At 39.1% G+C, this 21,321-nt stretch overlaps 3 protein-coding genes across 4 annotated transcripts in view; 1 reads left to right on the top strand and 2 right to left on the bottom strand.

Moving 5' to 3' along the window:
- Window positions 1–10,413, bottom strand: part of kiaa1328 (KIAA1328 ortholog) — a 37,521-nt gene extending 27,108 nt beyond the window's left edge. Inside the window, exons 1-5 of one of the 2 annotated variants that reach the window (XM_056258403.1) lie at window positions 10,318–10,413; window positions 9,775–9,816; window positions 9,417–9,655; window positions 7,827–7,927; window positions 7,602–7,717 (exon numbers count right to left, since the gene is read on the bottom strand). In XM_056258403.1, the coding sequence (XP_056114378.1) occupies window positions 7,602–7,717; window positions 7,827–7,927; window positions 9,417–9,655; window positions 9,775–9,816; window positions 10,318–10,372 (553 nt within the window). In that variant the 5' untranslated portion in view covers window positions 10,373–10,413. The remainder of the gene's footprint in view (window positions 1–7,601; window positions 7,718–7,826; window positions 7,928–9,416; window positions 9,656–9,774; window positions 9,817–10,317) is intronic. The other variant, XM_056258404.1, reaches the window with a different exon arrangement.
- A 187-nt stretch (window positions 10,414–10,600) lies between these two features.
- Window positions 10,601–14,567, top strand: tpgs2 (tubulin polyglutamylase complex subunit 2). The gene is made up of 7 exons (XM_056258402.1): window positions 10,601–10,716; window positions 11,309–11,388; window positions 11,486–11,573; window positions 11,789–11,920; window positions 12,015–12,125; window positions 12,238–12,410; window positions 14,195–14,567. Exons 1-7 carry the CDS (start codon window positions 10,641–10,643, stop codon window positions 14,414–14,416), a joined length of 882 nt encoding a protein of 293 aa, XP_056114377.1. The 5' UTR covers window positions 10,601–10,640; the 3' UTR covers window positions 14,417–14,567.
- A 117-nt stretch (window positions 14,568–14,684) lies between these two features.
- Window positions 14,685–19,321, bottom strand: aqp7 (aquaporin 7). The gene is made up of 6 exons (XM_056258401.1): window positions 19,041–19,321; window positions 17,008–17,134; window positions 16,772–16,909; window positions 16,561–16,679; window positions 16,250–16,467; window positions 14,685–14,988 (listed from the first exon to the last, which is right to left on the bottom strand). Exons 1-6 carry the CDS (start codon window positions 19,173–19,175, stop codon window positions 14,796–14,798), a joined length of 930 nt encoding a protein of 309 aa, XP_056114376.1. The 5' UTR covers window positions 19,176–19,321; the 3' UTR covers window positions 14,685–14,795.
- Window positions 19,322–21,321: the final 2,000 nt, after the last annotated feature.

Genomic DNA, 21,321 nt, shown 5'->3' with positions numbered 1-21,321 from the left:
TCCAAGGGCCTACATCAGGAGAAAAGAAAGCTGCAGGCACGGTGTGTCTCCACCCCCATCCAAAAATACACAAAATCAGAGTTTGCATTCGATATTTCAGACAGGCGCTGTCAACATGATTCACTCCCCTGTCAGCCCGGCGCAGAAATAAAATAATGAAATCCACCTCGAGGTAGAACAAAATTGCGCCGAAGAGAATATTTTACGGGGCCACTCGGCAGGATGGTCTGCGTGTGTTAGGTTGAGATGTAAATCGATAGGAGGACAGTTCACACAACCGCACGCTTCGATTTGAATAACAGTGAAAATGACTCACCAAGCCACTGATGATTTGATTATTTATATATCATGGGGCTTCATTTGCTGCGAGCATGTGGTTTATTACTTCCAATTATTAGTGTGTCTACAAAACTAATTGGTCATAAACAATATGCAAGCAGTGGGTTTGTGATTAAGTGGCATTTCTGTGAGGGCTTATGCCCCACCTAAGCTCATCCAGCCAGGATGCACGGATTCAGAACTAGTCAAACAAACTATTACAAAAGGACTTCTGCTCCTCTGATCCATCCGAAGCGTTCGGAAAAGCGACCATGCAAACTTCAATAAGATTAATATTATTGATGAATGCATTCAACTTCTCCTTTGTGTCTTCCATGCTTCTTGATGTAAATGCCTTGTGAAGAACAAAGATTGCGAGCTTCTCTGTAATAGAATCTACCGCTCAGAGACGTGGTGTAGAATGCCAAAGACAGGCTTGAGAAAATTCTAATTTCATTCCGTACACGGGCTTCAAATTCTTCCTACGCACAGAATGTAACTTATAATTTTTCTCCCCCTCCTACGGAGATATTTCCTCTTGATAATCGCGATCCCGGCAGATGAGATGGAGACAATGCGAGCAATTATTCTACACAGAGCCTCATGACTCAGTTTGTCTTTTTGCGTCCCCCTTAACCTTTAAGACCAGCTCTGTGGGCCATCATCTGTCTGATACCTTTAGAGACCGCCCTGTCTCCACAGGGGGCTTTCATACAGTTTGTCTTGCACTACAATCTCTTTTTAATGGAGTTTTGAATTTTAGTGGAAATGCCAGGCCGCGGAGCCAAAGTGCATTTAATTGAGTTGAGCTCGCCTAATTTCTGAGCTCGCCTGCCAAATCCGCAATTTAGCAGCCTGCGATTGCTCTTCGTATTTCACAGTGTTGGACGAAACGGATGGTTCGCCATGTCTTTTGACCAAAGCAAGATCACCGAAGCTGGCAGAGCGGCAAGGAAAAAAAAGGGAGCATCCGAACTGTGCGAAGTTTGTGATGTGCCAGTCGGATGACAGGTTGGCACGAGAAGAAACCCACGCCGTTCCCAGTGGTCATGAGATCAGTGCCAGCTCTTTCAATTTCAAACGAAAATTAAAAGCATTTCAACCCAAACCAAGGACGGGTCCGATCCCTGAGCTCAAAAACTGGCATCTAAAATAGCAAATATTAAACCTAACACAGTGTGCATTCTCTTTGTCGTTTGTCTGTTACATTTCACACAGCCATCCTGAGTGCAAATAAAGCCCATTTCATCTTTAATGAAAAGATTCAATATTAGACTAGTCCAATGTGACACATATGCCAAAGAAAGTGGATCCTCACCCCTCCAAGTACAAGTGTAATTCAACAACCGTCTCAATGACGTCCTGTGGTTATATTGCCCCTACAGCAGTCACGACGAGGCTGAACATGAATCCAATGCTTAGACAACACTGCCCCCTGTCAGTCTAAAATACAAAACAGTCCTTCACTTTCTCCAAAGAGTGGACTGTGATTTGAGTCACCACATTGTGAATTACACTACCATTCAAAAGTTTAGGGACAATAGGGTTTGTTTTTTTAAAGAAATGAATACTTTTATTCAGCAAGGATGCACTAAATTGATCAGTGGCCTGTTGCATGAAGCCGGTTTCAGCTGCTACCCAGGTAAGTTTGAGATTAGTTTGCGCAAACTTTTTCAGGCACAAGATTGGATTGGTTTTTAGCAGGTTTCATTTTTTTCTGGGTTAGAGATCGCAGACTGGACCAATTAGCTGTGAGTAAAGTGACTGTATCTGATGCAATAAAGCCACTCCCCCTGTATCTCTCGCTCCAAATTACAGCAGTTTAGAGTGAAAGAAATTTAGAGACAAAATTGCCCATCTTTTGCAGCTAATTATGTATTACTGTATATTTATATTATATGAATTATAATTATTTCTGTATAATTCATATAATATATTCATATAATTCTTATTAATTTATAGTTATCAAACTTTGCTTTTAAATTATATTTATTATATATATATATATACACTCACCTGCCACTTTATTAGGTACCCCATGCTAGTAACGGGTTGGACCCCCTTTTGCCTTCAGAACTGCCTCAATTCTTCGTGGCATAGATTCAACAAGGTGCTGGAAGCATTCCTCAGGGAGTTTGGTCCATATTGACATGATGGCATCACACAGTTGCCGCAGATTTGTCGGCTGCACATCCATGATGCGAATCTCCCGTTCCACCACATCCCAAAGATGCTCTATTGGGTTGAGATCTGGTGACTGTGGAGGCCATTTTAGTACAGTGAACTCATTGTCATGTTCAAGAAACCAATTTGAAATGATTAGAGCTTTGTGACATGGTGGAAGTAGCCATCAGAGGATGGGTACATGGTGGCCATAAAGGGATGGACATGGTCAGAAACAATGCTCAGGTAGGCCGTGGCATTTAAACGATGCCCAATTGGCACTAAGGGGCCTAAAGTGTGCCAGGAAAACATCCCCCACACCATTACACCACCACCACCAGCCTGCACAGTGGTAACAAGGCATGATGGTTCCATGTTCTCATTCTGTTTACGCCAAATTCTGACTCTAACATCTGAATGTCTCAACAGAAATCGAGACTCATCAGACCAGGCAACATTTTTCCAGTCTTCAACTGTTCAATTTTGGTGAGCTCTTGCAAATTGTAGCCTCTTTTTCCTATTTGTAGTGGAGATGAGTGGTACCCGGTGGAGTCTTCTGCTGTTGTAGCCCATCCGCCTCAAGGTTGTGTGTGTTGTGGCTTCACAAATGCTTTGCTGCATACCTCGGTTGTAACGAGTGGTTATTTCAGTCACTGTTGCCCTTCTATCAGCTCGAACCAGTCTGGCCATTCTCCTCTGACCTCTGGCATCAACAAGGCATTTCCGCCCACAGAACTGCCGCTCACTGGATGTTTTTTCTTTTTCGGACCATTCTCTGTAAACCCTAGAGATGGTTGTGCGTGAAAATCCCAGTAGATTAGCAGTTTCTGAAATACTCAGACCAGCCCTTCTGGCACCAACAATCATGCCACGTTCAAAGTCACTCAAATCACCTTTCTTCCCCATACTGATGCTCGGTTTGAACTGCAGGAGATTGTCTTGACCATGTCTACATGCCTAAATGCACTGAGTTGCCGCCATGTGATTGGCTGCTTAGAAATTAAGTGTTAACGAGCAGTTGGACAGGTGTACCTAATAAAGTGGCCGGTGAGTGTATATATATATACATACTGTACGTATATATGCAAGCTTTAATATCTAAGCTTTTAAGATTAAGCTTACTCTTTTGATCTCTTTGTGAAACTAAATGCATAAGGCCTATTTGTTTGATTCACTTGCATTGATATAATCAGATATTTTCTTTCATCTGCCTTCTCAAACTTTCAGTGTTTATTCCTGCTTTGTATGCATTTAATTTCATGACATTTTTTCATAATGACACGTGTTTGCTGCACGTGTCACACTTTCAGGTACATGCGCTTCGCAAACCCTGAATTAAACCGGAGTCGACAGAGAACGTATATATTCTGAGAGGTGTGAGCCCGTTAAACCTGGTTGGATTTATATGGATTTGTAAACTCTAAACCTACTGTGAAACTCAGTTTGTTCAACTAGCTTCGTGCAACAGGCCTCAAAAGTGACAGCAAAGACATTTAATAATGTTACAAAAGATTTCTATTTCAAATAAACGCTGTTGTCACAGTTTCCACAAAAATATTAAGCAGCAGAGCTGTTTTCAACATTGATAAAAGAAATGTTTCTTGAGCACCAAATCAGCATATTAGAATGATTTCTGAAGGATCATGTGACACTGAAGACTGGAGTAATGATGCTGAAAATTCAGCTTTGCCCTCACAGAAATAAATTACTTTTAAAAATGTATGACAATAGAAAACAGTTTCATAATATTACTGTTTTTACTGTATTTTTGATCAAATATATAAGCAAACATCAAAAAACATTTTTTTAAATCTTACCAACCCAAGACTTTTGAATGGTAGTGTATGTATGAAATAATTTAAATTACTCACATAACCATAAATGTATATTCTGAATTAATATCACCAGGAAGGATGACACCTGAGTATATGTTTAATACAATGAGTTCCAAATTATTATGCAAACGTTTCTCTTTGTGAGCTTTGGTTAGGGGTGGCTGAAATGCCACTTTACGCACAACTAGCAGCCTGAATGGAGAGGTTATTGAGACTCCAGACACACCAGCTGCTCAACAGTGGCTTTTTTTATATCTGCCCTTAAATACAATTCATTTGTTTGACAGAAACTTTCCTTAATAAGCCTTTATCTGACCAAGTTCTTCTGTGCTCCAAATCACTCACAAATATTTTGATATTTTGTTTTAGCAAAATATTAGTTGTTTTCATGCCTTTTGCAAGACATTGCACCATTTCATGCTTTTCATCTTTAGAATGATCTTTCTTCCTCCCCATATTGCATGAGAACTGTGACTTGCTTAAAAATGTGGAACAACCTCTGTAGGTGGGGTTTCCATTTTCCTAAGAAGACCTGGCAAACTACCTAAAGGCAGGGTAGGTAAGTTTGAGAAACTAGCAGAAAACTGCTGGATTTTGAAAGTATCCAACAGAGAAACTCCCACCCCCTCCCTTCTGGACTCCTTCCAAAGCCACGCCCCCAAAACACATGAACGCGTGATGCCGACCGCTTAGCTGGAGGACGCGTTTACCAGCGCCGAGTGGAGAGGAGCGCAGTGCATGGAGTGACATCACCTTTTTTTTTGCCTTGTTTGCCTGCGCTGACTGTATATGCAGGTACAGGTGGTACTGGGAATTTTGACTGCTCTTTCTCTGCCATAATTGTGAGACTTCCTAGCTTCCGGCCGGTACGTGCCTCTCCTCTTTCGAAATGAGCGAGTCAACCGGGTGCGCGCATGTGGGCAGCTCCTGTAGCAGCAGGGGTGGTAGCCATGGTAGCGAGGGAGAGTGACAGTCGCCCAGCCAATCATTGCATTCGTTCCGAATGGAAAGAGTAGCTGTGTTTATTGCAGCCCTGAGAGGACTACAGACACTCGATTTTTATCGAGTACTTACATTTTAGATATGTATTGGTATATAAACACAGTTTAAACAAATTTGGGAAAAAGTGTTTTAGAAACAAACTGCCTACCCTGCCTTTAAAGTAACAACAGGTAACTTTTCAACCTTCATAATATATTTCCAAGTCTCTTGTGATGGTACATCGACTTACAATAGGTTGAATGACACGTCTGCCATAGCCTGACGGGGTCTGTAGCGTTTTTAATCGTACTTTTAAACTTCGGGTTTCGGGTAGTAACCGGCGAACAAAGAGAACTACAAAATTCGACTGCTTTACGGCATATACGTCACTTCCACCACCACCCCCACTTCCTTAAAATCGGACTTGCGAGCCAAATGTTATAGTCATGGCCGAAGCAGCACAGAAAAACAAGAAAGCAAAGGTTTTATCGGAGCAAAGCAAAAAGAGAAAAAGAGAAAGTGATCGCGTTAAAGGCAGAACGAGGATCAACATTGCAGAGCTGCCAACTCACGCATTGGCCGTGAGACACCCGCATTTGATTGGTTTCACACGCTCACACGTACGCCACACCCCCGGTTTCTCACGCTAAATTGTCAACCCGGTCGGTCAAATCCCTGAAAGATGAGTTTATCTATAGATCTACCTGTTGAGCCACTCGTGATCGACAAGTTATACCGCAAATTAGTTCAAATTTCCCGGAATCTAGAGCGAGCGCGCACGCGAGACAGAGACTGTGCTCCAACGCGCGCGGACGGCAGAGAGAGAAAGCGAGCGAGAGACCTTGCGTGTGCAGGGAGCATCGAACCCCCCATCGAAAAAAGAATGCCTCTCTCTAACCTCTCTAATTCGCTAGAGTAGTAGCGAATTATCAATCTGGTAGCTAGTAAACGATATTCTAGTTTTTGATGGTTAGCTATCGCTAGTATTCTCGTTCTGATTTGAACTTTGCAATCGATGAAATGCAAATAGCAAATGTTTGACCTAAAAAGTGTAGTCTACTCAACATGTACAAAGAAAGGAGGAAGATTATTAATAAAATCATATTTTAGGATACCTAACATGTCTGTGATATTTGTTTATTTGTCTTGCCTCAAGCTATAATGCAAATCGATTTGTAAAATTTGCAGATTCATTTATGGTAGCTTGATATTATAATATTGACGATATATGGTTATTATCAACCACTCAAACATTGCATTGAAGTATCATATAGATCCAGTAAAACGGTAACCAATAGACTAGGCTACTATAATGACGCTGGCTTGTAAACGTGAGCATCGCGATCATTTGTCGTTAGAAAAAAAATAAAACCCATGAAATTATATTCATATGACATGCTGAAATATATGCCACTGTACCTGGGATGAAGACATTTCACACGCGACGCAAGCAGAACACCTGCATGTGACCTCCTCCTACAGTGTTCAGGGCTATCCTGGTTGTCAACAATTGCACGTGCATGTAGGATGACAGAGTTTACGACAGTAGTAGAGGACAATACTGTTTCCCAACTGTAGGGGGAGCCCGAGAGCAAAAAACGACCTGTTGTTACTTTAACAAACCTGTCAGAGACTGATACCAGTTATCTAAAAAGACTTGAGGAATAAAACAAACAAACACTAAAATTTGAATGTTTATTATACTGAAATCCTACTAATATGTCACTTGCATAATAATTTGGAACACAGTGTATATATTTTTGGAAACACTTTACAATGAGGTTCATTAGTTAACATTAGATAATGTATTAACTAACATGAACTAACAATGAGAAATACATTTGTTAATGTATTTATTAATATTTGTTAATGTTAGTTAATAAAAATACAGCTGTTCATTGTTTGTTCATGTTAATTCACAGTGCATTAACTAATGTTAACAAGATTTTAATAAAGTATTAGTAAATGTTAAAATTAACATTAACAAAGATTAATAAATGCTGGATAAGTGCAGTTCATTATTAGTTAATGTTAACTAATGTAGTTAACTAATGTTAACTAACGAACCTTATTGTATAGTGTTACCATTTTTTTTTTTTTATTACCAGCAAAAAATAACTATTGTGAAATAAAAACGTAAACAATAATACGAGATCGGTCATAGCCACCACCCTCCACTGACTGTTTGCCATTAAAATGTAATTGATGTTAATTTGCTGTGATTGATGGCAGCTTTTCATTTACATGAAAGCCTAAAACCTAAACTCGATAAGCATTCTTACTGTTTCTGTTGTAAAAGGATACTTTCTCTCTCTTGTACGATGAGCTGGTTTTGTTGCTCTAACTGTATGATTTGTTTCTCAAAGGTTTCCTGTTCATCCCTGAGTTTCTGTACGGATTCCTCTTTTTCTTCACTCACTCTGAAAAGAAACACGTAAACAAAATCAGATCCATGCACAGTAAATCACATTGGCTTGAGGTGCACTGTAATCATTCATTCATCAGACCACTATAATGAGAGGCCTTTACCTGGCCAGCTCCTGAATGAGATTGGCAATCCGACGCTTGTCCTCTGGGCAGAGATCCTTCAACGATGGCTTACTTTTGGCTTGGGCAGCGCTGAAGAGAGTCTACAATCCAGAACAGAAGATTTCAAGTACAAATCAAAAAAACAAACCTGGATAGCTGGTTCTTTGTATATCCTTTAAAAAAGAACCTGCCGATTTATGACTGTCAACGATAGTTAGATTTTACATTTCCTGAAGGAAATATCAGTTATTGCAAATTGATGTTTGATACAGACAAAAATTCAATATGCAAATATTAAGTTTACATACATTAGGGATATAATGCAAAACAACACATTGACAAAATCAACAAGTTGACTGGTCTTATTGAATACCTGAATAATTTAGTTGGTTTCAGGTTCACTTTACCCTGATTAGATGCATTTCTTTAAGGGGCCTTCACAAAACACATGTTCTTACATTAACAAAAGTTTTCAATATTCATGGCGCAAAACACTAAAAATGTTAAATTAAAAATAAAAAGACAAATTAAAACACAACATGCAAACATTTATGTGCAAAATATCTAAAATCTATCCTAATTAAAGCACCGCTGCTGAAATTATAAAAAAAAGAAAAAAGAAAGAAAAATCCAAAACTAATTGGCTGTTGGATTAATTGTGAAAACTAAAACATAATATAGCCTAACAGGTCAAGACATAATTTGGAAACATTTGCATGTTTCTCAAAAGCTCAAAAAAACTTTAAGGCTAATGCTTATATGCTTGAAATTAGCTTTGTAAACAGATAAAGAATACACATTTCTCAATTTATTTTTATTTGATATTTTTTAATGGATGCTGGAATGGATATTATAAAAGCAGAAGGAGTCCAGCATCTATTGGAATGTCCAGAGTTCAATTATAGGTCAAATATTATATATTTTTGGATTTATTAAACATATTTTGGTCACTGCATAACTTTCGAACCTCCATGTGTGCCATTTCATAGTTTTGATAACTATATATTATTGAACATGGAAATTAGTAAAAATAAAGAATGAACAGACTTTTGACTAGTGTTAATTGATTGGAGTTTAATTAATTAGAGACGCAGAAATGTAAACTTATCAGGGATGAAAAAGGTGACAAAGATGCAACCAGCATAAGGAGGGTGAGAAAAATGTTAAAATGACAACGATCCAATTAATTCCAGAGAAGTACAAAATCATGCACTTGTACAATTTGTCTGTTATGTAGCCTGTTATGTTGATTTGTGAGAAAACTAGAATGCAGGTTTGAAATAAACATCATCATCATCATCATCATCATGTCCCACACTACATTTTTTTTCTGATTCGAAAAGCCATTTCCCTCGGATGTGTCACAATAAGGAAGAAATTTCATTTGAATTTCATGCCAACTTTAAAACGTCTCTTTTGTTTGACCGATTTATAAACGATTCTTTCAAATTTGGGAAGAGTGTTTGGTGAAATCCCACAAATTACTTTTTTCTGCAAACAGTGTCAATTTTGCATCCCTGCAGACAATTGTGAAAAGTCAAAAGCATTTCACCACACAAACACTGTAAATATTCAGAAGTCACTGCTCACCTGAGCTGAAGTGAAAGGAGGAAGGTCTGGTTCTGGTGCAGGTGTAGTGGTTTTGGATTTGGCTACAGTAGAAGGCAGCTTCCGATCTGAAGCTTTTCCCGCTGCCATCTCAGCATTTTGTATTCCCAAATGCAATCCTGGTTTCTTGCCACTTTTATCCATGCTGCCAGCTCTCCTTTTTATCTTTCCCTCTGTATTATTTGCTGAACCAAACTTTAGGCCGACGTTCCTGCTCATCCCTAAAAGACGATGGGAGTGACAGTTTTCAAATATCAAACATGAGGTGCCAGAATGATGAACAGGATATTTTAGTAGGCTATAACAGTAACAGGCTAAATTTTTAAAAATAGAGTCTCACCTGTAACAAAAACCATGGGCTGTCCCTGTTCTTCATCTGATTCTATGCAAGTTAAAGAAAACACAAGAGAAGCACCTAAGCCTACAATAAAAAATAAAAGGAGCCAAACAGTCTAAAAAATATATTGAACAGAATAACATAAGACTAAAGCAGTAGCAGTTGCTAGTACTCCAATCTACATGAAAAAAATGCAGTTATGTGATGATGCTTTTACAGTTCTAGGGATAAGAACTGTAATTGCATGCATTTTACTGTAGTATTGTACTACGTTCACTATCTACACTCTATGTGTCTTTTCAATAATACAACTTAAATTCAGAACAGTACATGTATAGTTCCGTTCAACTGCAGCTTTGTGTACGTTAACGTTACTAAAACTAGAGTTCGGTTAAGCTGACAATGAAAATCCGCTAATAAGTTATTAGCCTCCCTTTTCTCATACACACTGACCACGGTTAACCTTTATGCTTGCCAAACCAATATAATATAACTAATTTAAACCAACTCATCGAAGAAAAATACGAAAAAATGTAAGAAGGATACTGTCATGAATCCAGTAGATTCCATTGCCATTTGCGCCCTCAGCAACAGACGCCATACTGAAACAACCGCCACTTCCAGATTGCGTGCAGGAGCCTCTCCTATTTTTCATCGTTGGTGAGTGTGATTGGATGACATTAACTTGCTTCGCCCGCCCCTCCAGTGTACTATTGGTCAAATCACTCGTCTCTCATTTTCTCAGCCAATAGGAGTGCAGAACCGCAATGTTTTGGTTTTGCGTGCTTGGTAACCTCAGCATCCGTCGGTGTGTGACTGCAGCAATAAATGTCCTAGAATTATATAGATGCTTTTTGTGTTATTTTGGAATGGAGGAGGTAAAAGATGAGAAGACATTCAAGGGGTTTGTAGATAGACTCACCCTCGGTATTACTCGGGTTTTGGGTGAGTGGACGATGTTAAATAAAAAATAATTGTAGACTGCATCCTACAATAAGCTGCATGCCCTGCTAAAGAAAACATCATGGCTAGTTGGTCTCCCAGGTTGGTCTGGTTTTGGGTTCGTGTTAGTGGATCAGGCTGGGAGGCCACCTGGCGACCAGCTTGGCTAGACTGGGATACCATCTTAAACCAGCTAAGACCAACAAAGCAGCTTAGGGTGATTTAATATTTTGTGACTGTGTATGTTCTTGTTTAACCAACACAGAGGACCAAATGTCTCCACAAAGATAGTGAAAGATGAAAATGTTTACATTGAGGGGCCATTTGGCCGGGCCCCATGAGGAAAACAGCTTAAAAATCATACCAAGTGATGGGTTTTTTTTTTTGTTGAGTTTTCTGTGATGTATAGGTTTAGGTTTATAGGTAGGGTAAGTGTATGGGGGAGAGAATATACCGTTTGTACAGTATAAAAAGATGTACGTCTATGTAAAGATATAAAAACAAGTGTGTGTGGCTGTCTTAGCACTAATGCAAACCAAGTCAGTTATTACATACATGATATGCGTGATTCTTTTGCATATTTTCTGCTTGACAGAGAACCTCCCTGGTGTGCTGGATGTACGATTTGCAGAGAAAGCCCCTGCAGAAAAGAGATGCCTTCTCTCCTGGGAGCAGGTATCGAGTTATTTCAATATAACAGAGAATATTCTCAAAGCAGGTCTTTGATGTGGGTATATTTATATCAGGTGTGTTTTTCCTGTGTGTTCTCCAGAAAAACAACTGTGCTTTGCCGGAAGATCTCAGAGATTTCTATCTCACAACAGATGGCTTCATGCTTGCCTGGAACTCCAAGCTGGAAAGTAAGCACCCTGAAACATGCACTGATCGAATGAAATCTTATAGTGTAGATAAACCATAATGATACTTTAAATTTAGCCCTAGTATACTGCTTTTTCAGATCTGATCAGTGTTTTACTTCTGCGACCACATCATTATACATGCACATCATTTTTTGATTCCATATTATTGGTTACGCTTTTATTCTAAAAAACTATATATGCTTTCTGTCTTACAGATGAAGTGGTTCCAGTGGGATGCATGGTGATAAACAGTGTTGCTCAGCTAAGACCCCTGATTCAGTCCAATGTATATTCCCTCCCCAATGCACCTACCTTAGCTGATCTTGACTTCGATGATGACTTACAGGGTGAAATTTTATTTCATCTTTAGGCATTTATCTTCATTTCATTGCATGCAAATTTGCATGAATTATATACCCTATGTCATGTCTCTTTTTTTAGAATCTGATGGCCCTGAACAACCTCACTTTGATTGTCGTAGTCGCATATTTGAGCTGGACCCCTGCAATGGTAATGGCAAAGTCTGCCTTGTTTACAAGAGCTGCACTCCAGGTGATTATGCATCCCACACTTAATCCAGAAGGATATGAAGAGTTAGCATACAAAAAAAGGTTTATATCATTTTAATCTACCATCTGGCCCTGTGTCTGCTGGCCCGTTCTAGGTCGTGTAGGTGTAATGGCCCAGCAGTGTGAGGTGTGGTTCTTGGACCGATCACTTTTCTGGCACTATCTCACCCCCTCCTTCACTGCCTACTACCGACTTATGATCACTCATCTGGGGCTTCCGGAGTGGCAGTGTAATTTCACTCCGTATGGCCCCAGCCCACAAGCTAAGGTAAGCATTATCTAGTTCGTTCTATCAAATCAGAATATTTAAATTATTATTAATTATAAATTATTGTTTTTTTATTTGACTAAAGTCTACAAAAAGTTTTTTTAAACATTTATATTTATACTGTATGTTTTTACACATATATAGTTGGTGGCGGATACCATATATATGGATACAACATTTGTTTTGTTTTTTACAGCCAGAACAAATTGAATTAAATGAGATGTGTGTATTTTTTTCTGTTAAAATACTTAATAGCCTTGGCTTCCTTATTTTATTCTGTATATTTTATTTAATATATCCAAACATGTATAAAGTAACAATCACTTCAATGACTTTAAATGGCCTGTTTTAAATACACTTTACCATCTGTAGTAAAAGTGTGGGGTTGGTAAGACTTTTTATTGTTTTTGAAAGAATTATCTTATGCTCACAGCTCACTAATACTGAATTTTTGGATCAAATATACAGGAGAACAGTATTATTGTGAAATATTATTACAAATTAAAATAACTGTTTACATAAAATGTAATTTATTCATGTGATGGCAATCACAGCATTCCAGTCTTCAGTGTCACATGATCCTTCTAATATGCTGATTTGATGCTTAAGATTTATTTTATTTTTTTATCTATGTTGAAAACAGTTGTGCGGCCTAATATTTTGTTTCATATTTTTGTGGAAACTCTGAAAATAATTTATTTTAAATATAAATCACTTTTAATCAATTTTAATGTGTGCTTGCTGAATAAAAGTATTCATTTCTTTGGGGGAAAAAAATCTTACTGTGCCCAAACTTTTGAATGATAATGTTAAGGAAATTTGACCAGATGATTAATGAAGACCAGGAGTTAGTAGTCCAGTCAATTTAAGACAGGAGTCAGAATTATAATAGATTAAATAACATTTTTACTGAAGATAGTTTGAAGATTCATCCAGCAGAAGTCAGCTTAAGACTCACAAGGAGTTTGTAGGCCACTCCTCTACATTAACAAAAATCTCAGCAATTATACCCTTCACCAAGGTCTAAGCTACGTCCTTGCTTCAGGTTGAATGATTCTGATTGGCTAAGAAATAGATAAACATAGAAAATGTCCACACATGGACTGATAGGCAGTAGCACATCTCCATAGTCTGTACAGCTGCCACCAGGACCCTGAGTTACGTACGAGTGTCCCTCCGAGGTCACAAGGCTGTGTGTCTAGGCACCAGCATGTTGAAGAAAACAAGTCAGTCAATCTACAATAATGCCACTTGTTCCTTAACCTGTAACCAAGAATACTTACACACACAGACACACAGCTTCTTCAAGGTTGGATTTGGTCAGGCTCTAACTATCAACAGTCGGCTCTTCCCAAAACATCCAGATAATGTGTTCTTTCTCTCAGCGAGAGGACGCTTTAATATAGATAAGCAAAGTCCATATTTAATTTCTGGAAGCCAGGCTAAATGAGCAACCAGTGTTACTGCATTCCTGGCATCGGCCAGACCTTCAGTCACCTCTCAGATATTTAATACAGACATTAAAGAATACATGAAAAGAACATTTCAGTAATCACACTGGTAACTTCTATAACTAAGGAAAATCTCATAAGCCTAGAGAACTCATTAAATGTTATATTTAGAAGGAAAAATATTGATTAATACCTTGATTATAATCACTCATTAGATATAGATTGAAGCAGCAGTGGATTCCAGAATCCACTCCTTCAATAGTGTATGTTCACACACTTTCATTATGTAATCAACTGCTCCAAAACAACTTCTCCATTGATTTCTTGATACAGCAATGGGCCGCTCTCTACCAACCCCTGACGTTCTGTGGTGATCCCCATCTTGACACATCCAGTGAACCTTTATTGAACAAGCTGGACCCAGCCAAGGCGTTCCGCGGCAAGGCCAAGCCACCCACTCCCAAGAAGAAGCAGCCAGCGCAGGTCCCAGCGAGCGGCGGCAGTACAGCCAAAGGACAGGGGGTCTCGTGGAGACACAGCGTGACTAAACGGTGACCCCGTCGTCCCAACTGACATACAGGCGTGTTGACTGTTCTTTTGGCTAATGCTGGGCATTTATCCTGACTTTACCAGCTTAATTTCATCTATTGGTGCCCATTAGTCTGTGTGTGTGTGCGTGTATTTATTAAAGATCAAACATGGACAATCCTGAGTCCTGAGATTCTTCATAAGCTTATTCCTCTATTACTCAAAAGGTAGTACTGTAGTGCACACTGGACTGAGAAAGTTTGCCTGAAAAAATGAACCCCATAGGCTTTTCGACCGTTATCCATGTTTCATATTATTCCTGTAAACATCCCAGCTGCCTTCGGTAGAAATGGCACTTTCTTTCTTTGGTCTCTGTAACATTCTTGGTCCTTAACTTGAGCAGGTCTCACACAGATATCTCTGTACTGCCATTCTTGCACTTTTCCAGAGGAACACATTCAGGATCTTCAGTAGACTGTGTGTTAGTGCTTTTAAGATCAGGGTGGTGTAGCTCTACAAATGCTTTGTAGATTAAAGCCCCGGTCACTCCACCAATAAAGGGGGCCACCAAAGGTACCCACCACCATCCATTGCCTGCCCTGGAAATACATTGAGGCAACACTTTAATTAAATGTTATCAAATTATGATGTACTGTTACTGTTATTTACACTTTCAAATTAAATAATGAATAATGTTTAAAAAAAAATGCTTTATTAATTATTCTTTTCAATAAATATACATGTAAAATAATATATTATTTTATATTTTCATGTAATTAAATGTTTTAATAATTAAAAATATATTATTTATTATTAAATCAAGTTCTTAAAACTTAATTTTACATAGTTTTACAGTGATCATACACCATATTTAGGCATACTACTTTAAATGTTTTTTTTTTCTTGTTACATAATATCTGATCTTATAATTTTGATTTTTTTTTCTATTGTGATTTTTTTCCTATTGTCAACGTTTCTTTAATCAATGTATGATTAAATAATAATGTAATATGTATTATGTCTACATAATTGTAATACTTCAGTATTATTTTAATAAACAATCATGTAAACATAATACATTTTTATTTTTAGGAATACAACTTTTATTAGTTAACATTAGTTAACTACTTTAGTATTTATTTCAACATTTACTAATGCATTATTCAAATCAAAAGTTGTATTTGTTAACATTAGTTGATGCACTGCGAACTAACATGAACGACTATTTTTATTAACTAAACTAACATTAACAAAGATTAATAAATACTGCAACAACTGTACTGCTCATTGTTAGTTCATGTTAGTTAATGCATTAACAAATGAGACCTTATTGTAAAGTGTTACCAAAATATTTTCCTGTTATAGATCTTATAGGGCCCATAAAGCAGGGTTCCTCAAACCCACTGTCCTGTAGAGTTTAGCTGGGGTTAGAACTAAACTCTGCAGAGCAGTGGCCCTCCAGGATCTGATTTGAGGAACGCTTCCCTAAAGGGACATGGGGACGGAAAAAAAATATATGAGATGGGAGGAAAAAATTAAATGTCAATGCTTTTGCATTCTCTTGAGAAACTTTGTGTTCGCTTGCAAAATGTTTGCGTTTCCCCGAGAAACCTTTTGAGTTCTTTGCGTGCACATTTTTTTCCTCCCATCTCATATTTTTTTCATCATGTCCCTTAGGGGCTCTGTAGATAACCGTGACTTACTTGATCAAAATCCAAAACATAATGGATGGTTTCAAGTGATGCATATCAAGAATTCAGGGTTATTGTGGCTGAAAATGCAGGAGGGGTTACAAATCATTAACCCTGATCCAAACAAATATCAAAGAGTGTTTTATAGCTTGATTTTATATTTATTCACCTGAAAACCTCCATGCCCCAACCTGCCATCAGTGTGAAGACTCTTGGCCCTAGATCTCGTGTGGGATTGATGGCATAGCCGCTGTTGCTCCCCAGAGACACACCAATGAGCAGCACCACGAGCCCCACTCCCACAGGCTCACCTCCAGACACAACCGGCTGGTTTCTCTGGTCTGCCAGAGCCATCAGACACAGCAACAGCATGGCGGTGCCCACAACCTAATCCGGAGAATTTAAAAATATCTTCCTCTAAAAGTGCTTAATGGGTACAGTTGAGCAATATTTTTGCACAGGATTCATTTTTAAAAATACCTGGTCGAAGAATCCAGTGTAGATCGAGATGTAAGGTGCTGGATATGTGGCAAAGATCCCAGCTGTTGCTTTGGGACCAGACACAGTGAAATTGCCCCCACAGTAATGATGTATAGCATCTATAAAGCACAGTACAGATGTGAGCGAAGAAACCTTGTGGCAATTTATATGACCTACTCCAACACTAAGAACAAAAATAACTCCTCCTCACCGTAATAAAGTGAAAAAATGGTCCCGGCAGCGAGGAAGGAACCCAGAAACTGGGCGAAAACATACAGTGGCAGCATCTTCCAGCGCAAACGGCCGAACACGCACATTGTGAACGAAACAGCTGCATTCATGTGAGCTCCTATGCGATGGAGTAAAACATATTGCAGTATTAATAGTCATTAATATGGAAAACAGTGAATTAGGAGAGCTCTGACCTTGGGGTCAAGAGGGTCTCACCTGACACTTTTCCACCAATGTGCACACCCATAGCCACACTCAGTCCAAAGCCTATATTTATGCTGAGGTAATCTCCGAAAAAACCATTTCCTGTGACCACTTGTGCAACACAGCCAAGGCCGAACACCTGGAATTCAAAAATAGTCTGTCAGAGAAACTAAATATGCTTATCATGGATGATGTACAGCTAGACAGGAAAATAAACCCTGATTTAAGGCTTATTTCATGGCTACTTCTCAGATTTAAAAAAATAACAATTTATGAATGAACATAAAATTTTAGTTTTAACTAAAGAGACAATGATTAGACAGAAATAGTTATTATTGTTAACTAAAACTGCAAGTAAAACTATTAACCCCCTTGTGCTGCACACGTGGTGGTGATGACAGCATGTTTTTTTTTTTTTTTCTTCAATGAAATGAATGCACTGTATTTTAGTTTGATAATGTTTTTTATTTAATATTTAGTATTTTTAGGGGATTTTGTGGTACTAAATTCAATTTATGGAATAGTTATGATCCATTTATTGTCTGTTAACCATAGCAATTCACTTAAAAATCTTGAAATCTTGAGCACAGACTTAAGTTTGGTCTCTTTTTAAAGATGACACTTGGCAGAATATTGCTTAAAGTTTAAAAGGTGGAGTTTAATTATAATTTTTTTAAGTTATAGAAGTTTAAGTTTATTATTATGAAAAATGCACAAAAAATACTATTTAAAAATTAAAATTTATATGAAATATGTATTTTCCAAAACATGTTTTACTCTAAAACTGTAAGAAAATCAAAGCCATAAATCTAAACTAAATCTAAAAGTTGTGTTCCAAATTTGAGCTTGATATCTCAAAAAAAAAAAAAGAGCTTTCAGTAAGATTATGTTTGGGTGCAGTACCAAACGTTTCCACTAGATGAAATTAATTTCCCATTTTTTTCCAATCCTATCATTTTTACCACGGACAATACAAGTGTGAATATTTTTTTCAGGACCGTTTAAGCTTTTCGAATCATGTCCATAATGTGTGTGTGTGTGTGTGTGTGTGTGTGTGTGTGTGGCCTGGTAAACCCTACGTTATGGGGACAAAATGTCCCCACAAGGATGGCAATATCCGAAATCCTTGTTCGTGTGGGGACATTTTTTGGTCCCCATGAGGAAATCAGCTTATAAATCATACTAAGTGATGTTGTTTGAAAATGTAAAAATGCAGAATGTTTCCTGTGATGGGTAGGTTTAGGGATAGGGTTAGTGTAAGGGAATAGAATATACAGTCTGTACAGTATAAAAATCATTATGTCTATGGAAAGTCCCCATGGGTGTGTGTGTGTGTGTGTGTGCGCGCGTGTGTGCAAGTGGCAAAAACTTTACCAAACTTCGTACCATTACGATGACGTAAAAAATTACTAAACTAAAACTGAACTAAAACTAAAACCAAAATAAAAGGTAACACAAGGTTTTATTTGTTAACATAAGTTATTAGTTAACATGTACAAAGAACAATACTTCTACAGCATTTAATAATCTTATTTATTGCTAATCTCAGCACTTACTAATACATTTTTAAGATCAAAAGTGAGTGTAGCGCAAAATAACTCAAAATTAAAGTAAAATGAAAATGAAAATATAAAAACAAAAGCTTATTCAAAATTTTAATAAAACTATAATAGTCTATGAATAATACTAAAATAAAACTGGACTGATTACAGCTACTCAATTTATAACATATTTTTCGCAAATGACTGGTCAGTTAGCATTGCTGTTGGCCAAGTTTTTGCAATTGACATCGTCACATTGATTCCACCTGATCATGGAAAGTAGTATGTCCAGCCAGTCTTTCTAAGAATAGAATATAATGTAGCACATGGTCTGACGCCAATCACCAATGCACTGACCACAGGTTACTGGCCACTCAACTGCAACTGTGGCTATGTGATCCAAAGCATAACAATGACAATTATTCCAGTATGTATACAATGAACATGCAAATGAGCCACTATTAAACAGCATAATGAACTCTCACAAAAGAAACAGCATCTCACCATCATGATAAATGTGCAGAGGGTCTCTGCCAGGACCACTCGAATGCATTCATTCTTGATCTTCAACATGGATACCACAGTAGGTGCCTTATGGCCTTGAAAACCGTCTTCCATTATGTTGACTTCCTGTTTCATTTCCTTTTGCTCTTTTTTTGCAAAGGGCTCTTCTCCCCAAGTTTGCTATTTAGGTTTTTTGAATTGTTGCCATTGAGCGTGTCTAGATTGTACTGCAGTGTTTGTCAGCGATGTCTATTTATATGAAGTCTTTGCCCCTCCCCATTACTCATGTGTGTACCCTTTGGTACAGGGAGAGGGACAGGAAATAGACAAAAAAAACACATTGACAGCAGTATCACGAGTTATTCAAACTTTCAAATGGTCTATCAGTATCAATTACAGTTAAAATAATCCTGCAATATATCATATGAACTGATATACATGTTTTTACAGCAAAACTAATAATTCACTTCAAATTTAACCTTGCGCATGTGTATGTGATTTTACACATTCGATTTCACAATTGAATTGGTTCAAAGTCTCAGCTATATTTACAACTGTCACCTGTATGTTCTGTTTTCTGTTCTGCACCTGCTTGTGTCCTTGTTATTTGCCTCAGTTTCCCATCAGTTAATCATTCTGTTTAGCTGTGTCTGTTTAGCTCCCTCATTTAGTCTGCGTTTTTTTATTTTGCCTGTTTTGTTCAGTTATTTGTCCGTTCTTGTCTTTATGTAGTGGTTGTGTAATGTTGTTTCTCCTGCTATTAAAGACTCATTTGTTTCTAATCTCCTATATCGTGTGATTTATATATACAACCACGCCTGACAGAAAAACAGACATGGATTTACCAGCTGTACAGCTGCTTTGTTTTAGACCAGGAGCAGCAGTCATTCGAGGCCCACACCTGGCGTGCTTAACGAACTTTCAAGACTGATCATTGAGCGAATTCTATCTAACGAGTCTGAACACATAGACAAAGCACGCCTACACAGTGTTGGTCCTTGGGGGAATTTCGCCACGTTTGTGGAGTGGGTGAACAACAGAGCGGCATTATCCATCGGCCGCGCTGAGGACAACATCACCAGCCCAACTCCTCTGAGCCCAGAGACTACATGGATACAACGGCAGAGCCATCTGCAGATAGAGGAATTGAGCCTGCCTCGATGAACAAGCCAGAGACTACTATAAGTACTTAGCCACACATTGCCCCTGTGCCTAAACCACAACTAACGTCGAACCAAGTGTGTGAGCCGGCAACACCATGCGTCATTGTGGGATTTTTTTTGTTTGAGGGAATGGAAAAGAGCTCAGCCCACACTCCTGCCATTGAGGATGAGCTGCCGCTGGCCTCTGAACTATTTAATGATTTGAAAAAGGATGTTTACCTGCATCTCCCGTCCCGCTGGTTCTGCCCAGCTCGGAATCTCCTGCGTCCCCGCTGGTTCTGTCCAGCTTAAAGTCTAGTTCCCACCCACCCTCCCTCTCCTGCCTCCTCTTTCAAAATCAGCCAGTCTATCAGTCTCATCTCCGCTGTCTGTCATCAGCCCCTCGGCTCCTCCTCTGCCTCCCCTCTGTGACGTGGATACACCCAGGGCCTTCCGCTATCCAGCTCCAACCAGGCGAATGGATCCCCCGGCTCCGCCTCCAGTCGTTGTTCCCGTCACTCCACCTCGGCCCGTCGGCCTGACAACTCCGCATTAGCTCCTCCCTCCCTCCACTCCGCCTGGGACCATTGGCCTTACGTCTCCACCGGGCTCCCTTGATCCTCCGGCTCCACCTCAGTCACTCACCTGCGGCATGGACTTGCAAGGCGTCCGCTACGCTCTGTCTTTCCAACCACTACGCCTCCGTCTAGCTCCGCCCTCCCTCCGGCTCCACCTCGTCCCTTAGTCATTCCGGCCTCAGCCCTCCGGTACTACAATGGTTCCACCTAAGGGTCTTCGCTTTGGCTCTGTTCCGGCCTCCAAAGCCTGTGGTGTCGTTCTGGTCCATCTGCACTCTGGGTTCCCTTACCACTGGCTCTGTCTCCATCCGTGGTCCCAATGGCTTTGTCGAGGAGTTCTCCACCATGGCTCCTCCCTCCCTTCACACCACCGTGGGTCCCCATCCTGGTTGGACTCTTGGTTCCTGCATCCTTACTCCTGCTCCTGGTTCCCTCCTTTCTCCTCCCACCCTCCACTCCCCCATGGACAGTTCTGTCTACCCCTGTTTGGTTTCACCGCTCTCCAACACCACACCCTCCATAAGAGAACCCTCCCTCCTCAGTTGGACTTTGTTTAGGGCG

Source organism: Rhinichthys klamathensis, unplaced genomic scaffold (genome assembly GCF_029890125.1).
Source record: "Rhinichthys klamathensis goyatoka isolate OS25496 unplaced genomic scaffold, OSU_Roscu_1.1 h1tg000150l_1, whole genome shotgun sequence".
Classification (NCBI taxonomy): domain Eukaryota; kingdom Metazoa; phylum Chordata; class Actinopteri; order Cypriniformes; family Leuciscidae; genus Rhinichthys; species Rhinichthys klamathensis.
This window is presented reverse-complemented; position numbering and strand designations above follow the sequence as displayed.

Coding starts and splice junctions, on each gene's coding strand:
- tpgs2 (XM_056258402.1), top strand. CDS start 10,641: ATGGAGGAGGTAAAAGATGAGAAGACATTCAAGGGGTTTGTAGATAGA. Junction 11,389..11,485: donor GCCTTCTCTCCTGGGAGCAG/GTATCGAGTTAT, acceptor TGTGTTCTCCAG/AAAAACAACTGTGCTTTGCC. Junction 12,126..12,237: donor TTACAAGAGCTGCACTCCAG/GTGATTATGCAT, acceptor GGCCCGTTCTAG/GTCGTGTAGGTGTAATGGCC.
- aqp7 (XM_056258401.1), bottom strand. CDS start 19,175: ATGAAACAGGAAGTCAACATAATGGAAGACGGTTTTCAAGGCCATAAG. Junction 16,468..16,560: donor ACACTGGATTCTTCGACCAG/GTATTTTTAAAA, acceptor TCTCCGGATTAG/GTTGTGGGCACCGCCATGCT. Junction 14,989..16,249: donor TGGGGCATGGAGGTTTTCAG/GTGAATAAATAT, acceptor ATGTATTTCCAG/GGCAGGCAATGGATGGTGGT.